General features: G+C 37.5%; 1 protein-coding gene across 1 annotated transcript; it reads left to right on the top strand.

The window, feature by feature from the left end:
• The first annotated feature begins 3,822 nt into the window (after nucleotides 1-3,822).
• Nucleotides 3,823-6,312, top strand: LOC104598197 (cytochrome P450 704B1). The gene is made up of 6 exons (XM_010260123.2): nucleotides 3,823-4,175; nucleotides 4,273-4,488; nucleotides 4,639-4,935; nucleotides 5,073-5,459; nucleotides 5,692-5,892; nucleotides 6,005-6,312. Exons 1-6 carry the CDS (start codon nucleotides 3,852-3,854, stop codon nucleotides 6,182-6,184), a joined length of 1,605 nt encoding a protein of 534 aa, XP_010258425.2. The 5' UTR covers nucleotides 3,823-3,851; the 3' UTR covers nucleotides 6,185-6,312.
• The last annotated feature ends 14,831 nt before the right edge of the window (nucleotides 6,313-21,143 follow it).

The raw sequence follows: 21,143 nt of genomic DNA, 5'->3' as shown, positions 1-21,143 counted from the left end.
ACAATATTAATTTTAATAGTATAAAATAAATATTTTGAAAACAAAATCATTTTCTTTCCTCCCAATGGTGGGCAAGCAATTCGACCATTTGAGGTCAAATGGATTAATGAATAATGTCATAATTAAGTAATAAAAAATAAAATAAATAAGTATGAAATGTAAAAAGTATTTTTATTAATTATTAAAATGGAAGACCAAATTTAAAATCTACCTAGAAACAAAATGATGTCATAGTCAAATAATAAAATTTTAAAAAATAGAAAATACAAAGAATCACAAAAATAAAAAAAAAGGTAGAGAAAATTTTGGGCACATATCTAATGTTATACATTTATAAAAAATAAAATATTTGGTTCATCTTTAATATTATGCATTCATTATGTTGAACAAAAATAAGTATTATACATAAGAAATAATTATACCAATGATGGAAATGTAATAAAAAATTTAATGTCAATCTAGAAATCAAACTATTTTTCTTTTTAGGTGGTGGGTTAGTGGTTGGGTCAAATGATACCACATAGACAAACAAAAATTAAGTGTGATAAGTAAAAAATATTTCTATAATGTAAATAAAATATATAGTTTAAAGGGAAAATCATAGTCAAAGTCGATTGTACATTTAAAATTAGGTTGCAAGTTGGCTAAGAAAGTAACAAAACTCTAACAACCGGCTCTACATTTTAAATTATAAAACCCCTACCTTGTTATCGTAGGCTTATGTGGTTGTTGTCAACATGAGACTCTTAATCCATGTTAGGCACAACAAAAAACCTATACCGAAAATAGGTTTTTAATTTTTCTCTCGCTCCCTCTATCTCTTGATCCCCCTTCCTTATCTCTCATTCTCATAGTAATCTCTCTCTCTCTCTCTCTCTCTATATATATATATATATATATCTATCTATCTATCGTTCTCCCTCAATCTTTCTCTTGCTCCCTCTCTCAATATTTTTTTTTTATTTTTCTTACAAACGTATACAATATTAATCAAACTATATAAAAGAACTAAAGGGACCAACCACTTGTACAATCAAGTTATCAATTTCTATTAAGTTAGTGTAAATTTCACAGCCAAGAGTTTCTCACATGATTTTATTGCCTTAATATGAAGAAATTAAAATTTAATTTTCATCTTAACTATGATATATCTAAAATTCAAGTAATTAATATGAAAAAAAAATTCACACACAACCCATGTACTTAATTACTAGTCATTCAAGAGGAAAGAATAGCTTTACAAATAGTGTCAAGTCTGTTAGGCCAAAAACTTTTGTTTGGTTTATTAGGTCAAAAACGAAAGAAACCTAAATCTCAAGTCTATAATTAGACGATAATTTCTTACTTTATGCCTTGTTCTAACGAATTCAAAGGATAAGAAGAAATCACAAATGTAGAAAAACTACGATGACAATTCGTCCAGAAACGAAACCATATATATTAAATATTATTTATATTAATACTATTATATTATTTTTATTATATATATATATCAAAACATATTTAAAACATTATTTATAATTTAAAAATTTTATTTATTTTAAGTAAATTTAATTTAAAAAAAATATATTGTTATCTAAAAACATTTCGGGGATTTGGGTCCCCACGGGGAACCCATCCCCGTCTGGGATCGGGAATGGAGGAGAACAAATTTAATCCCCAGTGGGGATCAGGGATGAGGATGGCCAGATAGGGGTTAATTTCAGAATCGGGGTCGGGAACGGAGGATATGATTCCCACCCCGTTGCCATTCCTAGAAGAAGGTGCAAGAAAGGGGAGGTTTTTGTCCACATTAGATAAAAGTCACATAGTGAAAAGGAGAAAGTTTTCTCTAAGGGCAAAATTGGATTTTTCAATAAGCTTAATGCACATGATGTCATGTACTAACAGAAATAATGGAGAGGCAACGTATGGGAGGTTTTTGTCTGCTGACATCATTCAAAGGGGAGGTTTAGTCCAATTTAAAAAGTGAGGGGATGTTTCAGTATTTAGGTGAAACATTAGGGAAGATTTAAGTCTTTTACCCCAATTTTATTTGTGTTTGTGCTTTGGGGCTCAAAAATGTTTTAGCTATAGGTTTTTATGTTCCTAAAAGCAATTTTTACCAAATTCTCAAAACACCATTGTAGCACATTTTTATTTCCCAACTACCCAAAAGATCTACAACCATGTAATTTTGTCCTCTCCCAGGATTTTGTATTAATTCTAAATTATCTGAAACTAGGTTTCTCACAGAAAACTTCAAATAGGAAAGATGAATAGATGGGCTTGGGTTGCTTGAATATAACAAGCGATTAATACTGCCAAAACAACAGCTAGCTGAAATAACTGCCCTTTTTGTTGAGTCACATGAAATTTGTTTGGGTTTCTATTTATTCACACAATACACATGTTTTTTGTGCATGATAATACTTGAATGAGAATTGTGATTATTATTGTTCATTTCTTTTTCCATGAGGTAATTCAATTATTCAAATTAAGTAAAACTTTTTTTTTCTTTCCATCCACGAAACCAACGATAGTTACACATATATATGGGGAACTATGTGAATAGGGGTGTAAACGGTATTCGAAACTCTGAGTTTGAATTCGAGATTTGATTTAATTAAATTGAAATTGGATATGACATGATTTGATTCAATAAATATCCAAACTGATTACATATATTATAAATATAAGTTTTATATATATATATATATATATTATTTATGCAAATAGAATATTTATATATTAATATACACATTTGTATTAATTAATTAAAACAGTTAATTGGTCTGATTTAGATATTGAATTCTCTAATTTAATTTGAATTCACTCCAATTGCAATTATAAGTTGAGATTGGAAATTGATGAACTTACATGTAGGGGGTGAGCAAATGGGAAGGTTTTACCTAGAGTTGAATGGAACCAACCTTGAACCAACCCTACCCAAGCTGTTACTAGGTAGGGTCTGGTTCCAAATTCTTGAAATCGACATCCACCTAGGTTGATTCTAGGGCCCAAGGGTTTACCTATCCAATTGACCTTGGTGGAACCGGCCTTGGAATTAAACTTGCCTTGAAATAAATCCCAATACTTTGAGGATGTGAAGATTTGAAAATCAAGTTTTTAAAGTCAATACATATAATTTTGAACTATATTATCATTATAATTGTTGTTGTTTTTATTAAGGCTCAATTTGGAAGGAGTAGAAATACAAATACGTAGAATGCAATACCTTGTATTTTGTATTATTTTGTATGTATTTGCACTATACATATTTGTATTTGTATAATTCCCAAACTGAGTATAAAAATCAAATTTGTAAAGAACATGTTACATTTTTGTAAGCAGGGAATTAAAGAAATAATAGGTTTCAACCACTAAGACCAAAACTGACCCTGAAACCAATCTTGACACTTTGACAGGATAAGTTCCAACTTTTGGCTTGGAATTGAACCGAACCAATCCATGTTAACCCCTACTTACATGTACATGCAGATGCAGTATGCTAGGAATAAACAGAGGATGAATATGTGCTACAATAATACATGCATGTATATTTATATGTATATATCTATGTCTATATAGATTAGGAATATAATTATATAATATGCATATTCTTTGCACATCCAACATATTTTTATACTTAATATGCACAACTTGAGTTAGGTTTGCCACACTAAAGGAATGAAGGCATCCTTACACCCATACACAAGAAGATTGCTGGTAAAAGATAGCAGGTTCATTGGTTTCACCACTTAATCACCCACATCTTAGCTACTGTTTTCCCATACCTTTTATAAGCACCAAATCCTCTTGACATATCTGCTAAAATTTACATAGCCCTTTCTATTCATTTTGTTTCTGAAATGGAAGAACAGAATGTTTCATCAATTTCTTCATCCCCAACTGGATACAGCAAGGGAATGGTGGTGTTCATTTGCATGCTTATATCATGGGTCTTTGTTCATAGATGGAACCAGAGGAACATGAAAGGACCTAAAACATGGCCTCTTGTTGGAGCAGCAATTGAACAGCTAATGAACTACAACCGGATGCACGATTGGCTTGTGGAATATCTGTCTGAATTGAAAACTGTGACGGTTCCTATGCCCTTCACTACTTATACTTACATTGCAGATCCTGTTAATGTGGAGCATGTTCTCAAGACTAACTTTGCTAACTATCCCAAGGTAAAATATATTAAGTCAAGTAGATTATTTTTCTTGTTTGTCCTTGAAGATAGATCCTGAATTTCTAAGAAGATCTTATACTTTTCTTTCTTTAAAGGGTGAAGTTTACCATTCGTACATGGAAGTTTTGCTTGGAGATGGGATATTCAATTCAGATGGGGAATTGTGGAGGAAGCAAAGGAAGACTGCAAGTTTCGAGTTTGCATCCAAGAACCTGAGGGATTTCAGCACCATTGTATTTAGAGAGTATGCCTTGAAGCTCTCTTATATTTTATCCCAAACATCTGCTCAAAACCAACAAGTAGACATGCAGGTCACTAGCAACTCTCAGACCCTATATCTATATTCTACTCACAAGTTTCTGCTCTGTTATATGTCCCTAATAACATACATTTTAAATCTTACATTTTGTAACCATAACCATGTTGCATTGCTAATGGGTTCTGGAATTTCTCTTGGTTAGGAATTATTAATGAGGATGACCTTGGACTCTATATGTAAGGTGGGATTTGGAGTAGAAATTGGAAGCTTGGCTCCTGAGTTACCTGAGAATTGCTTTGCTCGGGCTTTTGACACTGCAAACATTATCGTCACTCTTCGGTTTATTGATCCTCTTTGGAGAATAAAGAAATTCCTCAATGTGGGCTCTGAAGCTCAACTTGATGAAAGCATTAAAACTATTGATGGTTTCACATACTCTGTGATTAGGAAAAGGAAAGAAGAGATACAAGAAGCTAGAGTTCACAGTAAGGATGTTAAGGTAGGCAGGCTGATGATGATTAAACCATTTTGTTAATTGTTACCCAAAATCCAAAACTAGGAACTTAGTTTATTTTTCGCTCTGTTGCTCTGTTTATTCCTCATTTAACGGATTAAACCTATGATGAGTTTTATCAGATAAAGCATGATATACTGTCAAGATTCATTGAGCTGAGCGAGGACCCAGACAACAACTTAACTGACAAGAGCCTAAGAGATGTGGTCCTCAACTTCGTAATTGCTGGACGTGACACAACGGCCACAACACTCTGTTGGTTTATCTACATGATAATGACTCATCCACATGTAGCTGCTAAGCTGTACTCAGAGCTCAAAGCAATTGAGGAAGATAGGGCCAAAGAAGAGAAGCTCTGTTTGCTTCCATACGACCCAGAAGACCACACATCATTCAACGAAAGAGTAACCCAATTTGCAAGGTTCCTAACTTATGATTCGCTTGGAAAGTTGTCTTACTTGCATGCAGCCATTACAGAGACACTTCGTTTATACCCCGCAGTCCCTCAGGTGTGTCATCTGTCTCCGGTTCTTATTTGAGACTGATATTTCAGGAGTAGTTAAGCTCATAAGGCATAGTGATCGTGACATAGTACATAAAATTATGTGGGAGACATTAAAATGGTGGTCCAGAACCAGAATCCTCACCTGAGCCCGGAAATTTCTACTACATTTAATTGGTTTAGCTTTTGCAGAGTAAATGTTTGGTTAGATCCATCTGAAAATGAATGTACAATTGTAGGACCCCAAGGGCATCCTAAAGGATGATGTGTTGCCTGATGGAACCAAACTTAAAGCAGGAGGGATGGTGACCTATGTCCCCTACTCCATGGGGAGAATGGAGTACAATTGGGGCCCTGATGCAGCTTCTTTCAAGCCTGAGAGATGGTTCAAGGATGGCTTCTTCCACAACTCCTCCCCGTTCAAGTTCACTGCATTCCAGGTAACTTTAGTCACTCTTACTCATACTGGAGTAGACAGACAGACAGAGTCACCTTCATTCCACAAATTAACCTCCACATTATTATATATTAACGTGCTCCTTTGTTTTGCAGGCTGGGCCCAGGATATGCCTGGGGAAGGACTCCGCATACCTGCAGATGAAGATGACACTCGCCATCTTGTGCAGATTCTTCGAGTTCAGACTGGTGCCCAACCATCCTGTCAAGTACAGGATGATGACAATTCTATCAATGGAACATGGACTGAAGCTCACTGTAACCAGACGTTCTTAACTTGTCACTTTGTAGATTAAGCTAATTTAGGCTTTCGATCTGTTGTTTTTAGATGTGTTGTAAATCTTTTTATTTACTACTTCTACTTGAGGCTTACAACCTTTTCAATTTAAACACATGATGTTTGATGTGAAGAAGGCTGTTGCATATTCATTGCACTCTCAAGTCTCAACCCAAACCCAAGTAGTTCTTTGACATCTGAACCAGATTCGTTTCGTTCATTAAGGGGGGTATTTTGTATTGTGGAAATATCGAAGATTGCTTGGTTTGAGGGTTCAACGTAGTTTGATATAGTATATGAAATTGCATTGAAAATAAATCAAACTAATGTTTTAACTTTTAATCCTGACATGGGTTGATATAGACCACATCATATATGTACACGTAGGTTTCATATCATAATGATGTGGCACAATCATGATTGGCCCAATACCCTCCGGTTCCATGGACGATTTCCATTTATAATGAAAAGGGCAATGTTTTAAAAATCGAAATGGAAATGGAACAGCTTTTATCATCTGTTTTCAAGTTAGTGGTTTAACCATTTAGTCAAATGGTTCGATTTGACCCTTAGAATTGGAATATTAGGGTAAACATATATACATATCTTTTTATGAGCAAAAAAGAAAGGAAAAAAAAAAGAAATGAAGGTAGAAAGGCCAGAAAGGCCAGAAAGAAAAAAAGGAAGGAAGAAGGAGAAAGAGGAGGTGGGCGTTCACTAGCAATGATGACACTAACGGCAACAACAACTCTCTTTCTCTAATCTCAGATCTGACTTCTGAATTCATCTCAATCCATCCCCCCTCTCTCAATCTCATTTTTTTCTGTTAATAATTTTAAAAAGAATTAAATAAATTTTTATTAAACAACAAATTACATCTCTAGTCAAACGGTTTAATAGTTCAACCATTCAGGTCAACGGTTTTCTAACTAATTCAACATTTAAAAAAAAAAGTGGTCCAATCCAAAACCAAACTCGAAAGCATGACCAATTCCTAGGTCAAATGATTTGATCATACAATCCGGTTCGATTTAAAAAACAGTGGTAAAAGGACGCAACTCTAATGTACTGTGGACCTATGGTAACAATTGTAGAGGCTGAGTAAGGCTTTGAGTTGACTTGTCCAGAGTATTATGCGAGTCCGAGTTTGAAATTTGATTCGATTGAACTGGATTTGGATAGATCAATTTACAATCCAATCAAATTTTGAGGTATCCCAATCTAATTTGATCTGAGCCTGGTGATATTTGCATTTACAAGTGCTTATTAATATGAAATTAATATTTATTTATTGGCGAAGATTATTTAAATATCATATTTTTATTAAATTCTGATAATAATCAATCCGAATCCGACTCGTTTAAAGAGACCGAGGGTGGGACCATGTGTCTAAAAAGCAGTTACAAATTTACACATGACATAATGCCGAGTGATCTTATCAGCTATTAGGGCTGTAAGTTAGGCCGGGTTAGTTGGGTTTGAAGCCAATCTTAACTCAATCCTAAGTTCTAAATCTTCAATCTTAACCCAATCCAACCTTCAACCCAATATATCCAACTCTAATCCTAACCCTAAATAAATTCCTTCAACCCCTTACCCAATCTAATCTAACCCAAAGTCAACTTCAGGTTGGGCCCAACTCAACCTTCTTCCCATTCCTTAAAATCTCATAAAACTATTAGTATTTGTTTGTTGATGTTTTTATTGGTTCTTTTAGTTTTAGTACAAAATTCAGAAAAATAAGTGTTTGAAATGACTATAATTTTATTATGAGTTATGATAGATCTTTTATGGGCGGAAAACATTAGAGAGGAGATAAAGAATAAAATATCCAAAAAACATAAAATATGTTATTAAGGTTTTAGTGTCTTTTTATTTGAGATTAAGTGAAGTGATTATCTTAAAAGAAATACATGATAGTATGTAGTGAGGGCTATACAACTATCATACAACTAAACAAATCAATGTAAGATATATAATATATATAACATATATTTATATATGACATATACAATAGAGTCGGGTTTGGGTTGGGTCAGGTTGCCCAAGGGTTAAATCCTAAACCAATCCAAAATAAAGTCGGGTTCATGAATTTCAACCCTAACCCTAACCCGAGCATCAACCCGACCCAAACCAACTCGACTTTTTCGAGTTGGGTTCGAGCCAACCTAGCCCAAGTTGCAGCCTTATTGGCTACTGCCTGCTGGGCAAGGATTAAAATATCAATACAATACATCTGATACGGGGTGTATCATATGAGTATTGGTAACATCGAGCACAGGATACGCTAAGGATGTCCATTGTTTGGTTAACCGAACCATGGGCAATTTTTGCAAACCGAACCGATATCATTGGTTTTTTTATTTCTCCAAACCGAAACTAAACCGGTAACACTGGTTAACCGGTCTGCCGGTTTTGGTTTTTGACAAGTTTGGCTCTTCGGTTTTTATATTTATAATATATTATATAAATATATGTATAATATTAGATTATAAATAATAAATGATATGTTATATATTATAAATATTTTAAAAATATATAATATATTTATAAATAGATTATTATAAATATAATATATGCATATATTTATATATATATATATATAATGAATATATATTTATATATAATATATATAAAATATACATATAAACATATATACTGGTCGGTTTGGTTAATTGTCAGTTTTTTTGTAGGTTAACCGAAAACAGAACCAGTCATTCGGTTTTTCAAAAATACCAAACCAAAACTGAATCGATCGGTTCGATTAATTGCATTTTGCGCTTTAGTTTTCTCAATTCATTTCGGTTTTTCATGGACACCCCTAGAATACACTACGACTATAGGTGTATCTTGCTAGTCGTGCATATCGGACTGATATGGATATGTGCCATTCTGTATCGCATTGTATCGTCTGATACATACCGATTTGAACCAATAATCCACATTGCTATGCGCGATACACGAATGCGCATGCGCATGCCTTTTCCTAAAAAAGAGCGTTGAGGTGATTCAAACTTGAGCATATATTCTTAAGCCATGAAGCTATCCCAGCACTTATGTGAATATGTAAAATAAAATAACCTTATATATATATATATTAAAACAAAGCGATCAAAAAATTTTCTCTTTTTTTTAATTTTTTATTTTTTTATTCCATGTCATTTTTGAAACAACCAATGAGATGTACTTTCCCTATAACCTAAATAATCTCTTATATATATATATATATATATATATATATATATATATATTAAAACAAAGTGGATAAGAAATTTTCTCCTTTTTTTGAATTTTTTATTTTATTTTTTTATTCCATGTCATTTTTGAAACAACCAATGAGATGCACTTTTCCAATAACCTAAATAATCTCTTTTCCTTACATTTCTCCTAAACTACCTCCCCTACTTTCTCCAAAATTATCTCTAATTCCAATTTATCTTCTAAGTTATCTCTTATTGCTATTTATCTCAAAAATTATCTCTAATTTAGTAGAGAGTTTCTCTCCTAAATTATCTCTAATTTCTATTTATCCTCTCCCCAACTTTTTATCTATATCTATCTAAAGAAAGTTTGGATTAAAAAATTTAAGAGTTATTTAAATATTCTAACAAAATTATATAATAACTTTAAAAATATTTATTAAAAACACAAAAAAATAAATTTATATTTTTACAAAATATATCACGAAATTATGTACTAACAATCTAAAATCTGTTTTCTGGATTATCAATTTAAATTTTATTCAAATAATAAAAACTTAACATTAAAAATAAAATCTTATTTAAATATTTCAATAAATAAATATCGTAAATAACAAATATTATAAATATATAAGTAACTATACAACAAAATATTTAGTAATATGTAATAGTTTTAAATAAATAAAATTCAAATAACAAAAAAAATTCAATATTTTACATATTATTTAAATATTTAAATAAATATTTAACATAACTAGATTTTAAATAGTTAAAATAACAAAATTATGTAATAAATTTAAAAAATTTCTTAAAAGTATAAAAATAATTATGGCATAATATTGAAATTAATAATAATTCAATATCTTACAAAATTAATAATTAAATAACTTTAATAATAATTTAATATTTTTACATAATATTGTAAGTAAATAATTTCACTTATATCAATTAATAATTTGAGAAAATAACTTTCATAAAAGTTAATATTTATTAATAATAACTTTAAACTCTTAATATATATTTATTACATAATTATATATTTTAATATTAATATTTATTGTATTTCAGTAATTATTTATTATTTTTTGTGATAAGTATATTTTCAATATAATTATGTATAAATTTATTTTTGTTTTGTTATTTATCAAAAACTCTTGATAATTATTGGAGATTAAACTACTATTATTGAAATTTTTAAATTTTGTTTATTAGATATTATACTATTTTTTGAGATTATACTATTTATTGACTAATTTAATATATTTTTAGTACTTATTGTATTTTTGCAATTATTGTGTTTTCCATATATTTTTCAATAATTGTGTATTTTCGCTATAAATTTTCAACAATTATTGGAGATTAAAATATTATTATTTATCAAAGATGAGACTATTAATTTATTTGAAATTATGAGTGTTGATGATTTGGTTTGGTTCAATTGAGTTGTACGTTATTTTGCCAACCAAATTGACTTGGTCAGTTGAAACAAACTGACCATTTGTGAAAACCGACCCACTCAAGTTGTATTAGTTTGGGTCGATTTTTTGGTTTTGTTAGTTGGTTCAAAAGATTTAAACTTGAAAATTAAATTTAAATTTTAAAAATTATCGTGCAATTGTTAAAAAATAAATTTAAAAATGAAATTTATGATATAAAACATTTTAGACTAAGAAATATGGGAAATTTCTCACTTTTTCATATTGAAAATTATATTTAAAATATAAAATATTAATGTATATCAATGGTCAAGTCATCCAATTTTGGTCGATTTACAAATGGCCAAAGCAAAACTGATCCAATATGGTCAGGTCAAGTTGATCGGGTTGATTGGTTTCATCAATTTAATAAATAAACCTAACTGAAACTAATTATAGTTATTTTTGTATTATAAAAAAATTATTAAAAGTAGTATATAAAATATGAATAATTATTAATTATTTATAAATTTGAAAATATAAAATAGTTGTATACCCTTATGTAGGGGTGTCAATTGGACTCGATTTGGTCCAATCCGATCTAGTCCAATGTGAGTCCATTACAAATGGACCTAGTCAAATCCAGTCCAATGAATATTTTGGACCAGAGACTATCCAATCTATTCAAATTCCTATTAATTTAGATTGGCTTCAACTCAAACTTGGTCAATTGACACCTATGTTCTTATTTTCCATCAATGGACCAAATATTGGCTCAATCCAATATAAATTCATTATGGATGGACCAGGTCCAATCCAATGTTTCATATTGGTCCATCCAGTCCGTCCAAATTCAATGTCTTATTGGTCTATCCAATCTGTTTAAATGGATTTTGATTTGGATGGAGTCCAACCAAAATCCAGTCCATTGACACTCCTACTCTTATGTGTTTCTATTAGGGTCATTTAGTAGAACAAACCTTAGAGTTTTACATATTTACTTAAACCTACCTTATACTTTTCATTTTAATAAAATATCTCATATGTTTTACAACTTATTTACTTAATCAACCTTTCATTAAGGAGTGTTTGTTTTGCCATTAGGGCCATGATTTTTTATTCCAAAAATACCCTTATCACTTTTTTGTACAGAAAACAAAATTGACCAAATATAGCCAATAGAGTAGTTGCTCGTGTCTTATTAGGGGCAAAAAAATATGATATTTTTATTTTCTTTTGATAAAATTTATTTAAATAAACATTAGGGTCAACACTATCATTTTCCACTATCATCTAATGGAAGATTGATTAAATACAGAGTAAATTATAAGTGGTGCTTTAGTAAAATACAAACTATAGGTAAATTTTAGTAAATCCATGAAACTATAAGGGGTGTTTTAGTAAATGACCCTTTCTATTATTTAGCTTTTTCTTAACAAATCCCATGCATCGCACAGGTCCCTGCTAGTACATATTAAATATTTATGTTTAACAACTCCAACTAAGAATTAAAAAAATATTCAAAATTAGAATTTTATAAAATGATGGAATAAATAATATATCAAATCCATATTTGTTTTAAAATATTGTTTCAATTTCAAGAAATTTAGATAAATATAATATTAATAATAAAATATATATTTTGAAATTTTATTATTTTTAAATTATTAATTAATATTTTAATTTACTTTAAATTACAACATATTTATTATTTAAAAATAAATAAAATTGTTTACAAAATATTCAAGAATACAATATTAAATTGGATGAATCAAATATACTAATCTACATTACTATAAAAATATTTTTAATTATAAAAATTTATAGAAATAAAAGTATTAATAATGAAATAATCATTTTAGTAGTTAAAATTTGTGAATTTTCCAATGATATGTTTCTTAAAAATTTTAATATATTTTATATAATTTTGGTTGAGATTATATATTTTATAAATTACTAATTGATATTTTAATTTACATTTGATAATTTAATATTTCGTTAACTTCTTTGTTAATGTAGAAATGTAAAAATAGTAAAATAGAGAATAGCTGATATAATAATTAAAATATAATAGGAGCATATGTTTTGCATTTTGGATTCTTGATTGATACATTATAAATAAAATTGTTTGATATCAATATCCTATTATATTAATTGTAATATATTCTTTCAGATGCATTATATATATTTATATGTTTTCCTATCATATCCAAGCATTTCCATATTATTAATATACTTATGAAATTTTTATATGTTTTCCTATCATATCCAAGCATTTCCATATTATTCGTCCATATCCATACGTTTCCAAAACTTATCTATATCCAAGTTGTCCGATAAGATACTCAATACCGATACTTTAATCCTTGCTACTTGACATAGAATAAGGACTTCAATCTGGCGGTTAATGGAGGACAATGGACTTTTATGGAGGCCAGTGAAGTTGATGGGATGGTTAAATTAAAGGGGTTTTTATATTTCAGTCACCCAAGAAATCTATGAACTGTGATGATTAGGAAGAAAAGTGGCCACGGCTCCAAATTTGTGGCAACATTGTACAAATTTCTGAACTCTGAAGCAAATTCATGGTTTTATGGTAGTCCACGGTTTCAACTCCAATCATTCCGCATTGAGAGAGATTATCTACACCTGCGCAGTTGCCCTTTCTAGGGCCATGGATTACGCACATTTGAGAACATTTTTTATGTTATATATCCATCATATTAAATAAAATAATTGTTAAAATAAAAGTTATTTTTATTTATAATAAAAATGCAATACAAAATTTAATAATAATAATAATAATTGTTATTTATTACAAGCATTTAAGTTTATTTTTAATCATATTATTACTTTTGTTAATTTTAAATTTCTATCTTAACTATGATATATCTAGAATTCAAATAATTAATATGAAAAAAAATTTCTCACTTACGATGCATATGCTTAATTAATAGTTGAAAGAAAAAGATCAACCAGCCAACAAAAAAAAGAACAAGAATTATAAAAGAAAAGAGATTATTAGAATTAAGAAAAGAGCTTAATAAAATTCAAACTCGAAACACAGTGCTTCCAATAAAATAAAATAAAGGCATCTAACTTTATCAAGTTAGTCCAAAAGCATCTACAGTTGAACTCTTAACCTACAATGCCCTACCAGTCGATCACAAAACATGGGGCTTTCCAAAATCCTTCAACCACTAAACTCAAGAACAATAGATAGAAAGAACAAAAGAAAGGAAAACGCAGAATGATTGAATAGGAGTTCAAAGGTGTATCTGGTGTTTTGCTATTAAGGCTGTGTTTGGTTGCAATGCAAATAAATTTGCATTGATGCAAAACTATAGTAGTGTAAATTCTGAATTTTTGTTTCAAATTTTAGCTTATCTTGTTTGGTTGTAGTACAAATGAAGTAAATTAAGACATGAAATAGAATAAAGTAAAACCCAAAACAAAATTAAATGAGAATTTGCTTTTTTTTTTCATTTGCACTCCCATACATTTGTACTAGTGCAAATAAAATTGCATTGCAACTAAACACAACCTTAATAACTTTATTTTATTTAGTTTTTGATGAAGGAAGATTTGGCCCGGCCTCGCAAATCACGCCACGTGGCAAAAAACAAGTAGCTCGGCACTTACCGAGGGAACAAACACCAAAGGGAAGAGACCAGCGGTCCGAACTCCCTACAAAGTGCCCGAACTCCCTACTTAGAGCTCGAACTCCCTACGAGGAGCCCGAACTCCCTGCAAGGTGCCCGAACTCCCTGCAAGGTGCCCGAACTCCCTACTTAGTGCTCGAACTCCCTACGAGGAGCCCGAACTCTCCCTTTGGCCCCGAGTCGCACAAAGCAAAGACCCGAACTGGCCCGTCCTATGACAGTCAGGGGCCCCCCTTATCCGAACTCAAGACTTCGCCTCACGCACCGCTCTGGGCACTTCGCTTCCGGAGCATTGAACTGGACGAACCACACTGTACCTGACACCGAAGGAGTCCGTATCCAAGGGTGGTGCACCTGACTGACTTGGGATCTGATGCTTGACGGTCGCATTTCAAACGGCCACCTGTTACCGTCACCTGTCAATCGCTACCTCCAGTTACAAAGATGACTCCGACAAAAAGAGCAGTGACGGTTCTGCCCCAGCAGAGGCTATGACGTCCGAACTGGCAGAAGCACGGAAATACTCATTCCCAACCTGACAGGAGTCTAGGAGTGAGTGCGCGAGGTGATTATAAAAGGCTCTCCACCCCCAAAGAGGAGGTATGCAAACTTTGCGCTATCTGGTTTTACCTTGCCTTTGAAGGATTCTAACTTAAGCTTCGGAGCCTTTACACCGGGTTCCCTCCGGAGCTTCCTTGTCTCCTCCGTATCAGGTTCTCTGCTACTCAGTTCAGAGGCAAGGTCGTTGACAGCTAAGACCGGCTGGATTGTGCATCATCAATTGGTGCCGTCTGTGGGAACGCTTCAAAAAAGCCTCCCTCCAAACTCTCATACCCCCTTTTCTTCTTCAAAAAACCCAACACTCATGGCCTCTTCCAGCAATGCCGGACGTGGCACGGAGACAAACACCACCGGGGAACAACTTCAAGTTCCCGTGGTGTGCGTTGGACAGTTCACCATCCCCCTTTCGGTGGATGGAATCCCCAGCTTGAATGTGCCACAAGCAGTGGCACCCGTAAACCTTCATGCCACAAGCATCCCCTTTCCATCCCCTCTTGAGACAACCTTTACTGAACCGACTGTCGTCCCCCTGGCCGCCAGCCAAAACCGGTTGGACGACCTGATGCAGTGCATGCGGGCAATGCAAGCACAAATGCAACAGTTCCAGCAACACCAGCTTCACCAGCACCAAGTGCTGCAGTTACCCCAACTGCCACTGAACCAACCACTACTTCCACCTCGCCACCCTGCTCCGAGGCCAGTCAAGGCCTCCCCGCAGGATGGACGCCCCCACCAAGGAAAGGCCTCCAGGGCCCAGAACCCCCATAACTGCCAGGCCTCGTCCCCAGGCCGAAGAGAGAAAAAAATCATCCCCGCCTCGCAACTCGCAAGCGGGTTGGGAACCTCGCCCGCGAGATCGGCACCTCGGCGCTCCAAGCCCAAGTTCCCACTCACGGAAAACCGATTCAGCGCCCTGGCAGCAGCAGACTACCAGCATTCCGGGCCCATCGAGCTCGGCAACACGGAGGCCAACAGCTCCAATACAAGGCCCACTCAACAACGAAGGCGCCGGCGAAGTCGCCGAACCGCCACCCGAGTCCTGTCAAAGCTCAGAGGCAAAGAAGAGACGAGCTCGGACGAGGTAGGAGTTGCCCCGATTCTTTCAGTTCCTTCCCCCCTCACATCAGAACTCTTGGCGGTCCCCTTGCCCAGAGATTTCAAGCTCCCACCTCTGGACAACTACGATGGGTCCTTCGACCCCAACGACCACATTGACGCTTTCCAGTCCCAAATGCACCTCGCCAGGGATAGCGAATCGTGCATGTGCGTGGCCTTCACCACCACCCTCAGGGGGGTAGCCCGCACTTGGTATAGGAACCTGGCCCCCGGGTCGATAAAGTGCTGGGCTTAGTTCGTGCAGGTCTTCACCGCACACTTTGTCACCAGCAAACGGTGCCCCAGAACAGAGGAAAGCATTTTCGGAGTAGTCCAAAGGGAAGGAGAATCCATACGGGGCTACATCAAGCGACTCAATGAAGCATGCTTGCAGATACCGTAGTTGGACCCCGCGGTGCAGCTCGCGGCGGCAAAAAGAGGACGCACAAAGAATTCAAATGGCACATGGTAGCTAACCAGGCTGCAACCGTGGCTGAATTCCTCAAGCTCACGGACAAGTTCATGAGGACAGAGGAAGAAATCAACCAACGAACCGAGGGCAGGAACGAGAAAAGAAAGAGGGAAGGCGAGCCCTCCAACCTAGTCGACAGGAAAAACCTGGCCCAAGAGCCGAAGCCGAACCAGTCGTTCCGAGCTCCCCTAGCAGTTCGGACGGATTACACGCCATTGAACACAAGGCGAACCGAGATCTTAATGACGATCAAGGACACCCCATACGTGAAGTGGCCACCTCGCCTAAAGGGAAATACAAACAAAAGAAATAAGAATTTGTATTGTAGTTTCCATAGAAACCATGGTCATAGTACCGAGCAGTGTAATAATCTCTGAGACGAGATAGAGGGGCTCATCCGTCGCGGATACTTGAGAAACTTTGTACAGCACAACAATAATAATAAGGCAGATCGGCAAGGGGAGCACGAAAAGGATGCCCTCGAATCTAGCAGCAGACCTGCCGAACCGTTGCAGCGACAGCCTCTGGAGAGGCCAGTTCGAGGAACCATCCATGTAATTGTGGGAGGTTCGGTGGTAGCAGGGTGTACCTCGGCAGCAGCCTGGACTTCAGTTCGCGAAGCGGCCCTCGAGGAACGGAACCCCCCAAAGAGACCAAAGGTCGAAGAACCAATCTTCTTCACGGAGGACGACGCGCGGGGGGTCCGCTACCCCCACGATGACGCGCTTGTCATTAAACTAAGGATCAGCGACTTCGAGGTCAAACGCGTACTCGTAGATTCGGGCAGCTCGTCGGACATCCTCTTTAAATCAGCATTTGACCAGCTACAGTTACAGAGGAGCGAACTAAAACCCGCGAACACTCCCATGGTGGGTTTCAGCGGAGAGGAAGTTAGGCCCCTCGGAAAAATAACAGTACCTGTGGAAGTCGGCACATGGCCTTGTGCGGTCAGACTCAACCATGATTTCCTGGTGGTCGCGACCCCCTCCCCAAACAATGCCATAATAGGGCGGCCGATCACGCATATCCTACGGGCGGTGGTCTCCACCTACTATTTGGCCATGAAGTTCCCTACGGACTTCGGTGTGGGGGTAGCGCGGGGCGACCAGCTCGAGTCCCGCAAGTGTTATGTTGCCACCCTGAAGGGAAAAACCAAGGCAGCCGACGACGTCGAACTGGAGCAGCCTACGGAGCAAGGTGAGGAACGAGCTTCGCCCACAGAGGAAACAGTCGCAATCCCGACTTCGGCTACGGACCCAGCTCGCACACTCCAGATCGGTGCTTCCGTCGAGGAGCCCCTATGAACCGAACTGGTGAGTTTTTTACTTCAAAATTTAGATATTTTTGCATGGTCCACGACCGATATGCCCGGTATTAACCCTAGCCTTATAACTTACAAACTTAACACTGACCCTATAGTCAGACCCGTTAGACAGAAGAAACGCAACTTAGCCCCAGAACGCTGGAGGGCGGTCGACGAGGAGGTCGAGAAGCTCCTCACAACAGACTTCATAAGGGAAGTCCATTACCCGAGCTGGGTGGCCAACCCTGTGCTGGTAAAAAAGACGAACGGCAAGTGGCGCATGTGCGTCGACTACACCGACCTGAACCGAGCTTGCCCGAAAGATTGCTTCCCCCTCCCCAAAATTGACCGCCTAGTGGACGCGACCTCGGGACATGAGTTGCTAAGCTTCCTGGATGCCTACTCAGGCTACAACCAAATCAGGATGGACCAGTCCGATGAGGAAAAAACTAGCTTCATAACCAAGTTCGGCCTGTACTGTTACAAGGTCATGCCCTTCGGATTAAAAAATGCTGGGGCGACCTTCCAAAGACTTGTAAATAGGCTGTTTCGGCCCCTGATTGGCACAAAGATAGAGTGTTATGTAGACGACATGGTCGTCAAGACACAGTTTTCACAAGAATTAATACAAGCTTAGATTCTGTCTTCCAAATCCTGCGTCAGTTCAGCATGAAATTGAACCCCAACAAATGTGTCTTTGGCGTCACCTCGAGCAAATTCCTAGGCTACATTGTCAATCGGCGCGTTATTGAGGCCAACCCGGACAAGATAAAAGCCATCCTAGATATGAGACCACCTCGGAAAGTAAAAGAAGTTCAGAGGCTAAACGGCCGCATAGTCGCTCTGAGCTGCTTCATGTCCAAATCAGCAGACCGTTGCCTACCTTTTTTCAAAGCAATCAAAGGCGAAGGGTTCGAGTGGACCCAAGACTGCCAGCTCGCGTTTGACAAGCTAAAAGGTTACCTGGCTAGTGTGCCAACCTTAGCCCGGCCCAAGGAGGGCGAGGTCTTAGAACTGTACCTCTCGGTAAGCGACGAGGTGGTCAATTCGATACTAATAAAAGAAACAGACCGGGTCCAGCGACCCATATACTATGTTAGTAAAATTTTACAGGGAGCGGAGATAAGGTACCCGCAGATAGAAAAGCTAGCGTACGCACTGGTGATAGCAGCTCGTAAACTCCGCCCGTACTTCCAAGCTCACACCGTCATCGTTCTGACCGAAAAACCTCTGAGACAAGTTTTACTCAAACCCGAGGTTTCCGGTCGACTGACGAAATGGGCCACCGAACTCAGTGAGTACGACCTCCAGTACAAGTCAAGAACTGCTATTAAGGCCCAAGCTTTGGCAGATTTTATCGCCGAGTGCACGTTTAGCCTCGAAGCCCCTGAGCTGGTCGAGCCCGAAATCCCCAGCTCGGGCGAGCTCAGAGCTCCCGAGCCGATAGAGTCTGAACCCCGTGAAGTAGCAGCCAGTGTAGCATCTCTCCTAGTTAGACCAAATGCAAACTGGGATGAGGAGCCCTGGATCCTTCACGTAGATGGCTCCTCGAACCAGTAGGGCAGCGGGGCTGGAATAGTGCTACACGGCCCGAGTGGAACAAAGTTGGAATACGCACTACGCTTTGAGTTTGCGGCATCCAACAACGAGGCGAAGTATGAGGCACTGATAGCCGTGCTGAACCTAGCGCACAAGGTCGGAGCAAAGCACGTAGTTATCTGCAGCGATTCCCAGCTTGTGGTCAACCAAGTTATAGGAGAGTACGAAGCACGCGAACTCACTATGATTGCATACTTGGCAAAAGTAAAGGAGGCCCTGCTCAACTTCCAGTCACACTTCATCAAGCAAATCCCGAGGTCAGAGAACACTGAGGCCGATGCCCTATCCCGACTAGCCAGCACGAGCCACAACGCCATGAGAACCGTGTACATAGAAGACTTACCTCGGCCCAGCATTCTCGGTGGGGCAGAAGAGGTCGCTCCCGTCTCTGAAGCAGAGCCGAGCTGGATCGACCCACTCGCGAGCTTCCTGCTAGACGGAACCCTCCCTGCAGACCGCAATGCAGCCAAGAGGGTGCAGCGCCAGGCAGCCAAATACGTCATAATAGACGAACGGTTGTACCGACGATCCTATACGCTCCCCTACCTATGATGCTTGCGCCCTGCCGAAGCCGAGCTCGTACTCCGCGACACTCACGAAGGCTTGTGCGGCGGACACCTGGGGGGCAAAGCCCTCACTCAAAAGGCACTTCGACAAGGATACTACTGGCCAACGATGAAGACAGAGGCCGTCGAGCTCGTCAGAAAATGTGACAAGTGTCAGAAGCATGCCAATATCTACCATCAGCCTGCTGCCGACCTCAAGTACCTCACCAGTCCATGGCCCTTCACCCAATGGGGCATCGACCTCCTGGGGCCATTCCCACCAGCGACAGGCGGGAGAAAATTCCTAGTGGTGGCAGTAGATTACTTCACAAAGTGGATAGAAGCTGAACCTCTGGCGACAGTTACAGCCTGAAACATACAGAACTTCTTTTGGAAGAACATAGTATGTCGCTTCGGGCTACCTCGGGTACTGATCTCCGATAACGGCAAACAGTTCGAGGATATAAAGTTCCAAGAATGGTGCCAAAGTATGGGAATTAGTCAGAACTTTACGTCGGTCGCACACCCGCAGGCAAATGGCCAAACAGAAGTAATGAACAGAGCCATCCTCCGCGGACTGAAAGCACGACTAGACCGAGCTAAAGGGTTGTGGGCGGACGAGCTACCAAGTGTTCTTTGGGCTCACCGAAACACGGAGAAAACCGCCACAGGGGAGACCCCCTTTAACCTCACCTACGGCACCGAAGCGGTAATCCCGGCGGAAATTGAAGTACCTACGCTGTGACTAGAAGCATATGACGAGCAGACAAACGAAGACGAGTTACGCACCAACTTCGACCTACTAGACGAGGTGAGAGACCTCGCGCACATCCGAACTGCGGCCTACCAACAAAAGGTAGCTCGATACTATAACGCCAGAGTAAAGAAGAGGAACTTCCGCGTCGGCGACCTGGTTCTCCGTAAGGTCATGGTACCCGAACCCGGCATAGGAAAACTCGGACCAAATTGGGAGGGACCCAACAGAGTAAAGAAAGCACTCGAGGGAGCATACGAGCTCAAAACCCTAGAGGGAAAACAAGTACCCCGAGCATGAAACATTGTCAACCTAAGGCGATACTACCTATAGACCACCAAGCAAAGTGGAT

This window comes from Nelumbo nucifera, chromosome 4 (assembly GCF_055504915.1).
Source record: "Nelumbo nucifera cultivar China Antique chromosome 4, China Antique-T2T, whole genome shotgun sequence".
Lineage (NCBI taxonomy): Eukaryota > Viridiplantae > Streptophyta > Magnoliopsida > Proteales > Nelumbonaceae > Nelumbo > Nelumbo nucifera.
The sequence above is the reverse complement of the archived record's forward strand: the minus strand, read 5'-3'. Positions and strand labels throughout refer to the sequence as shown.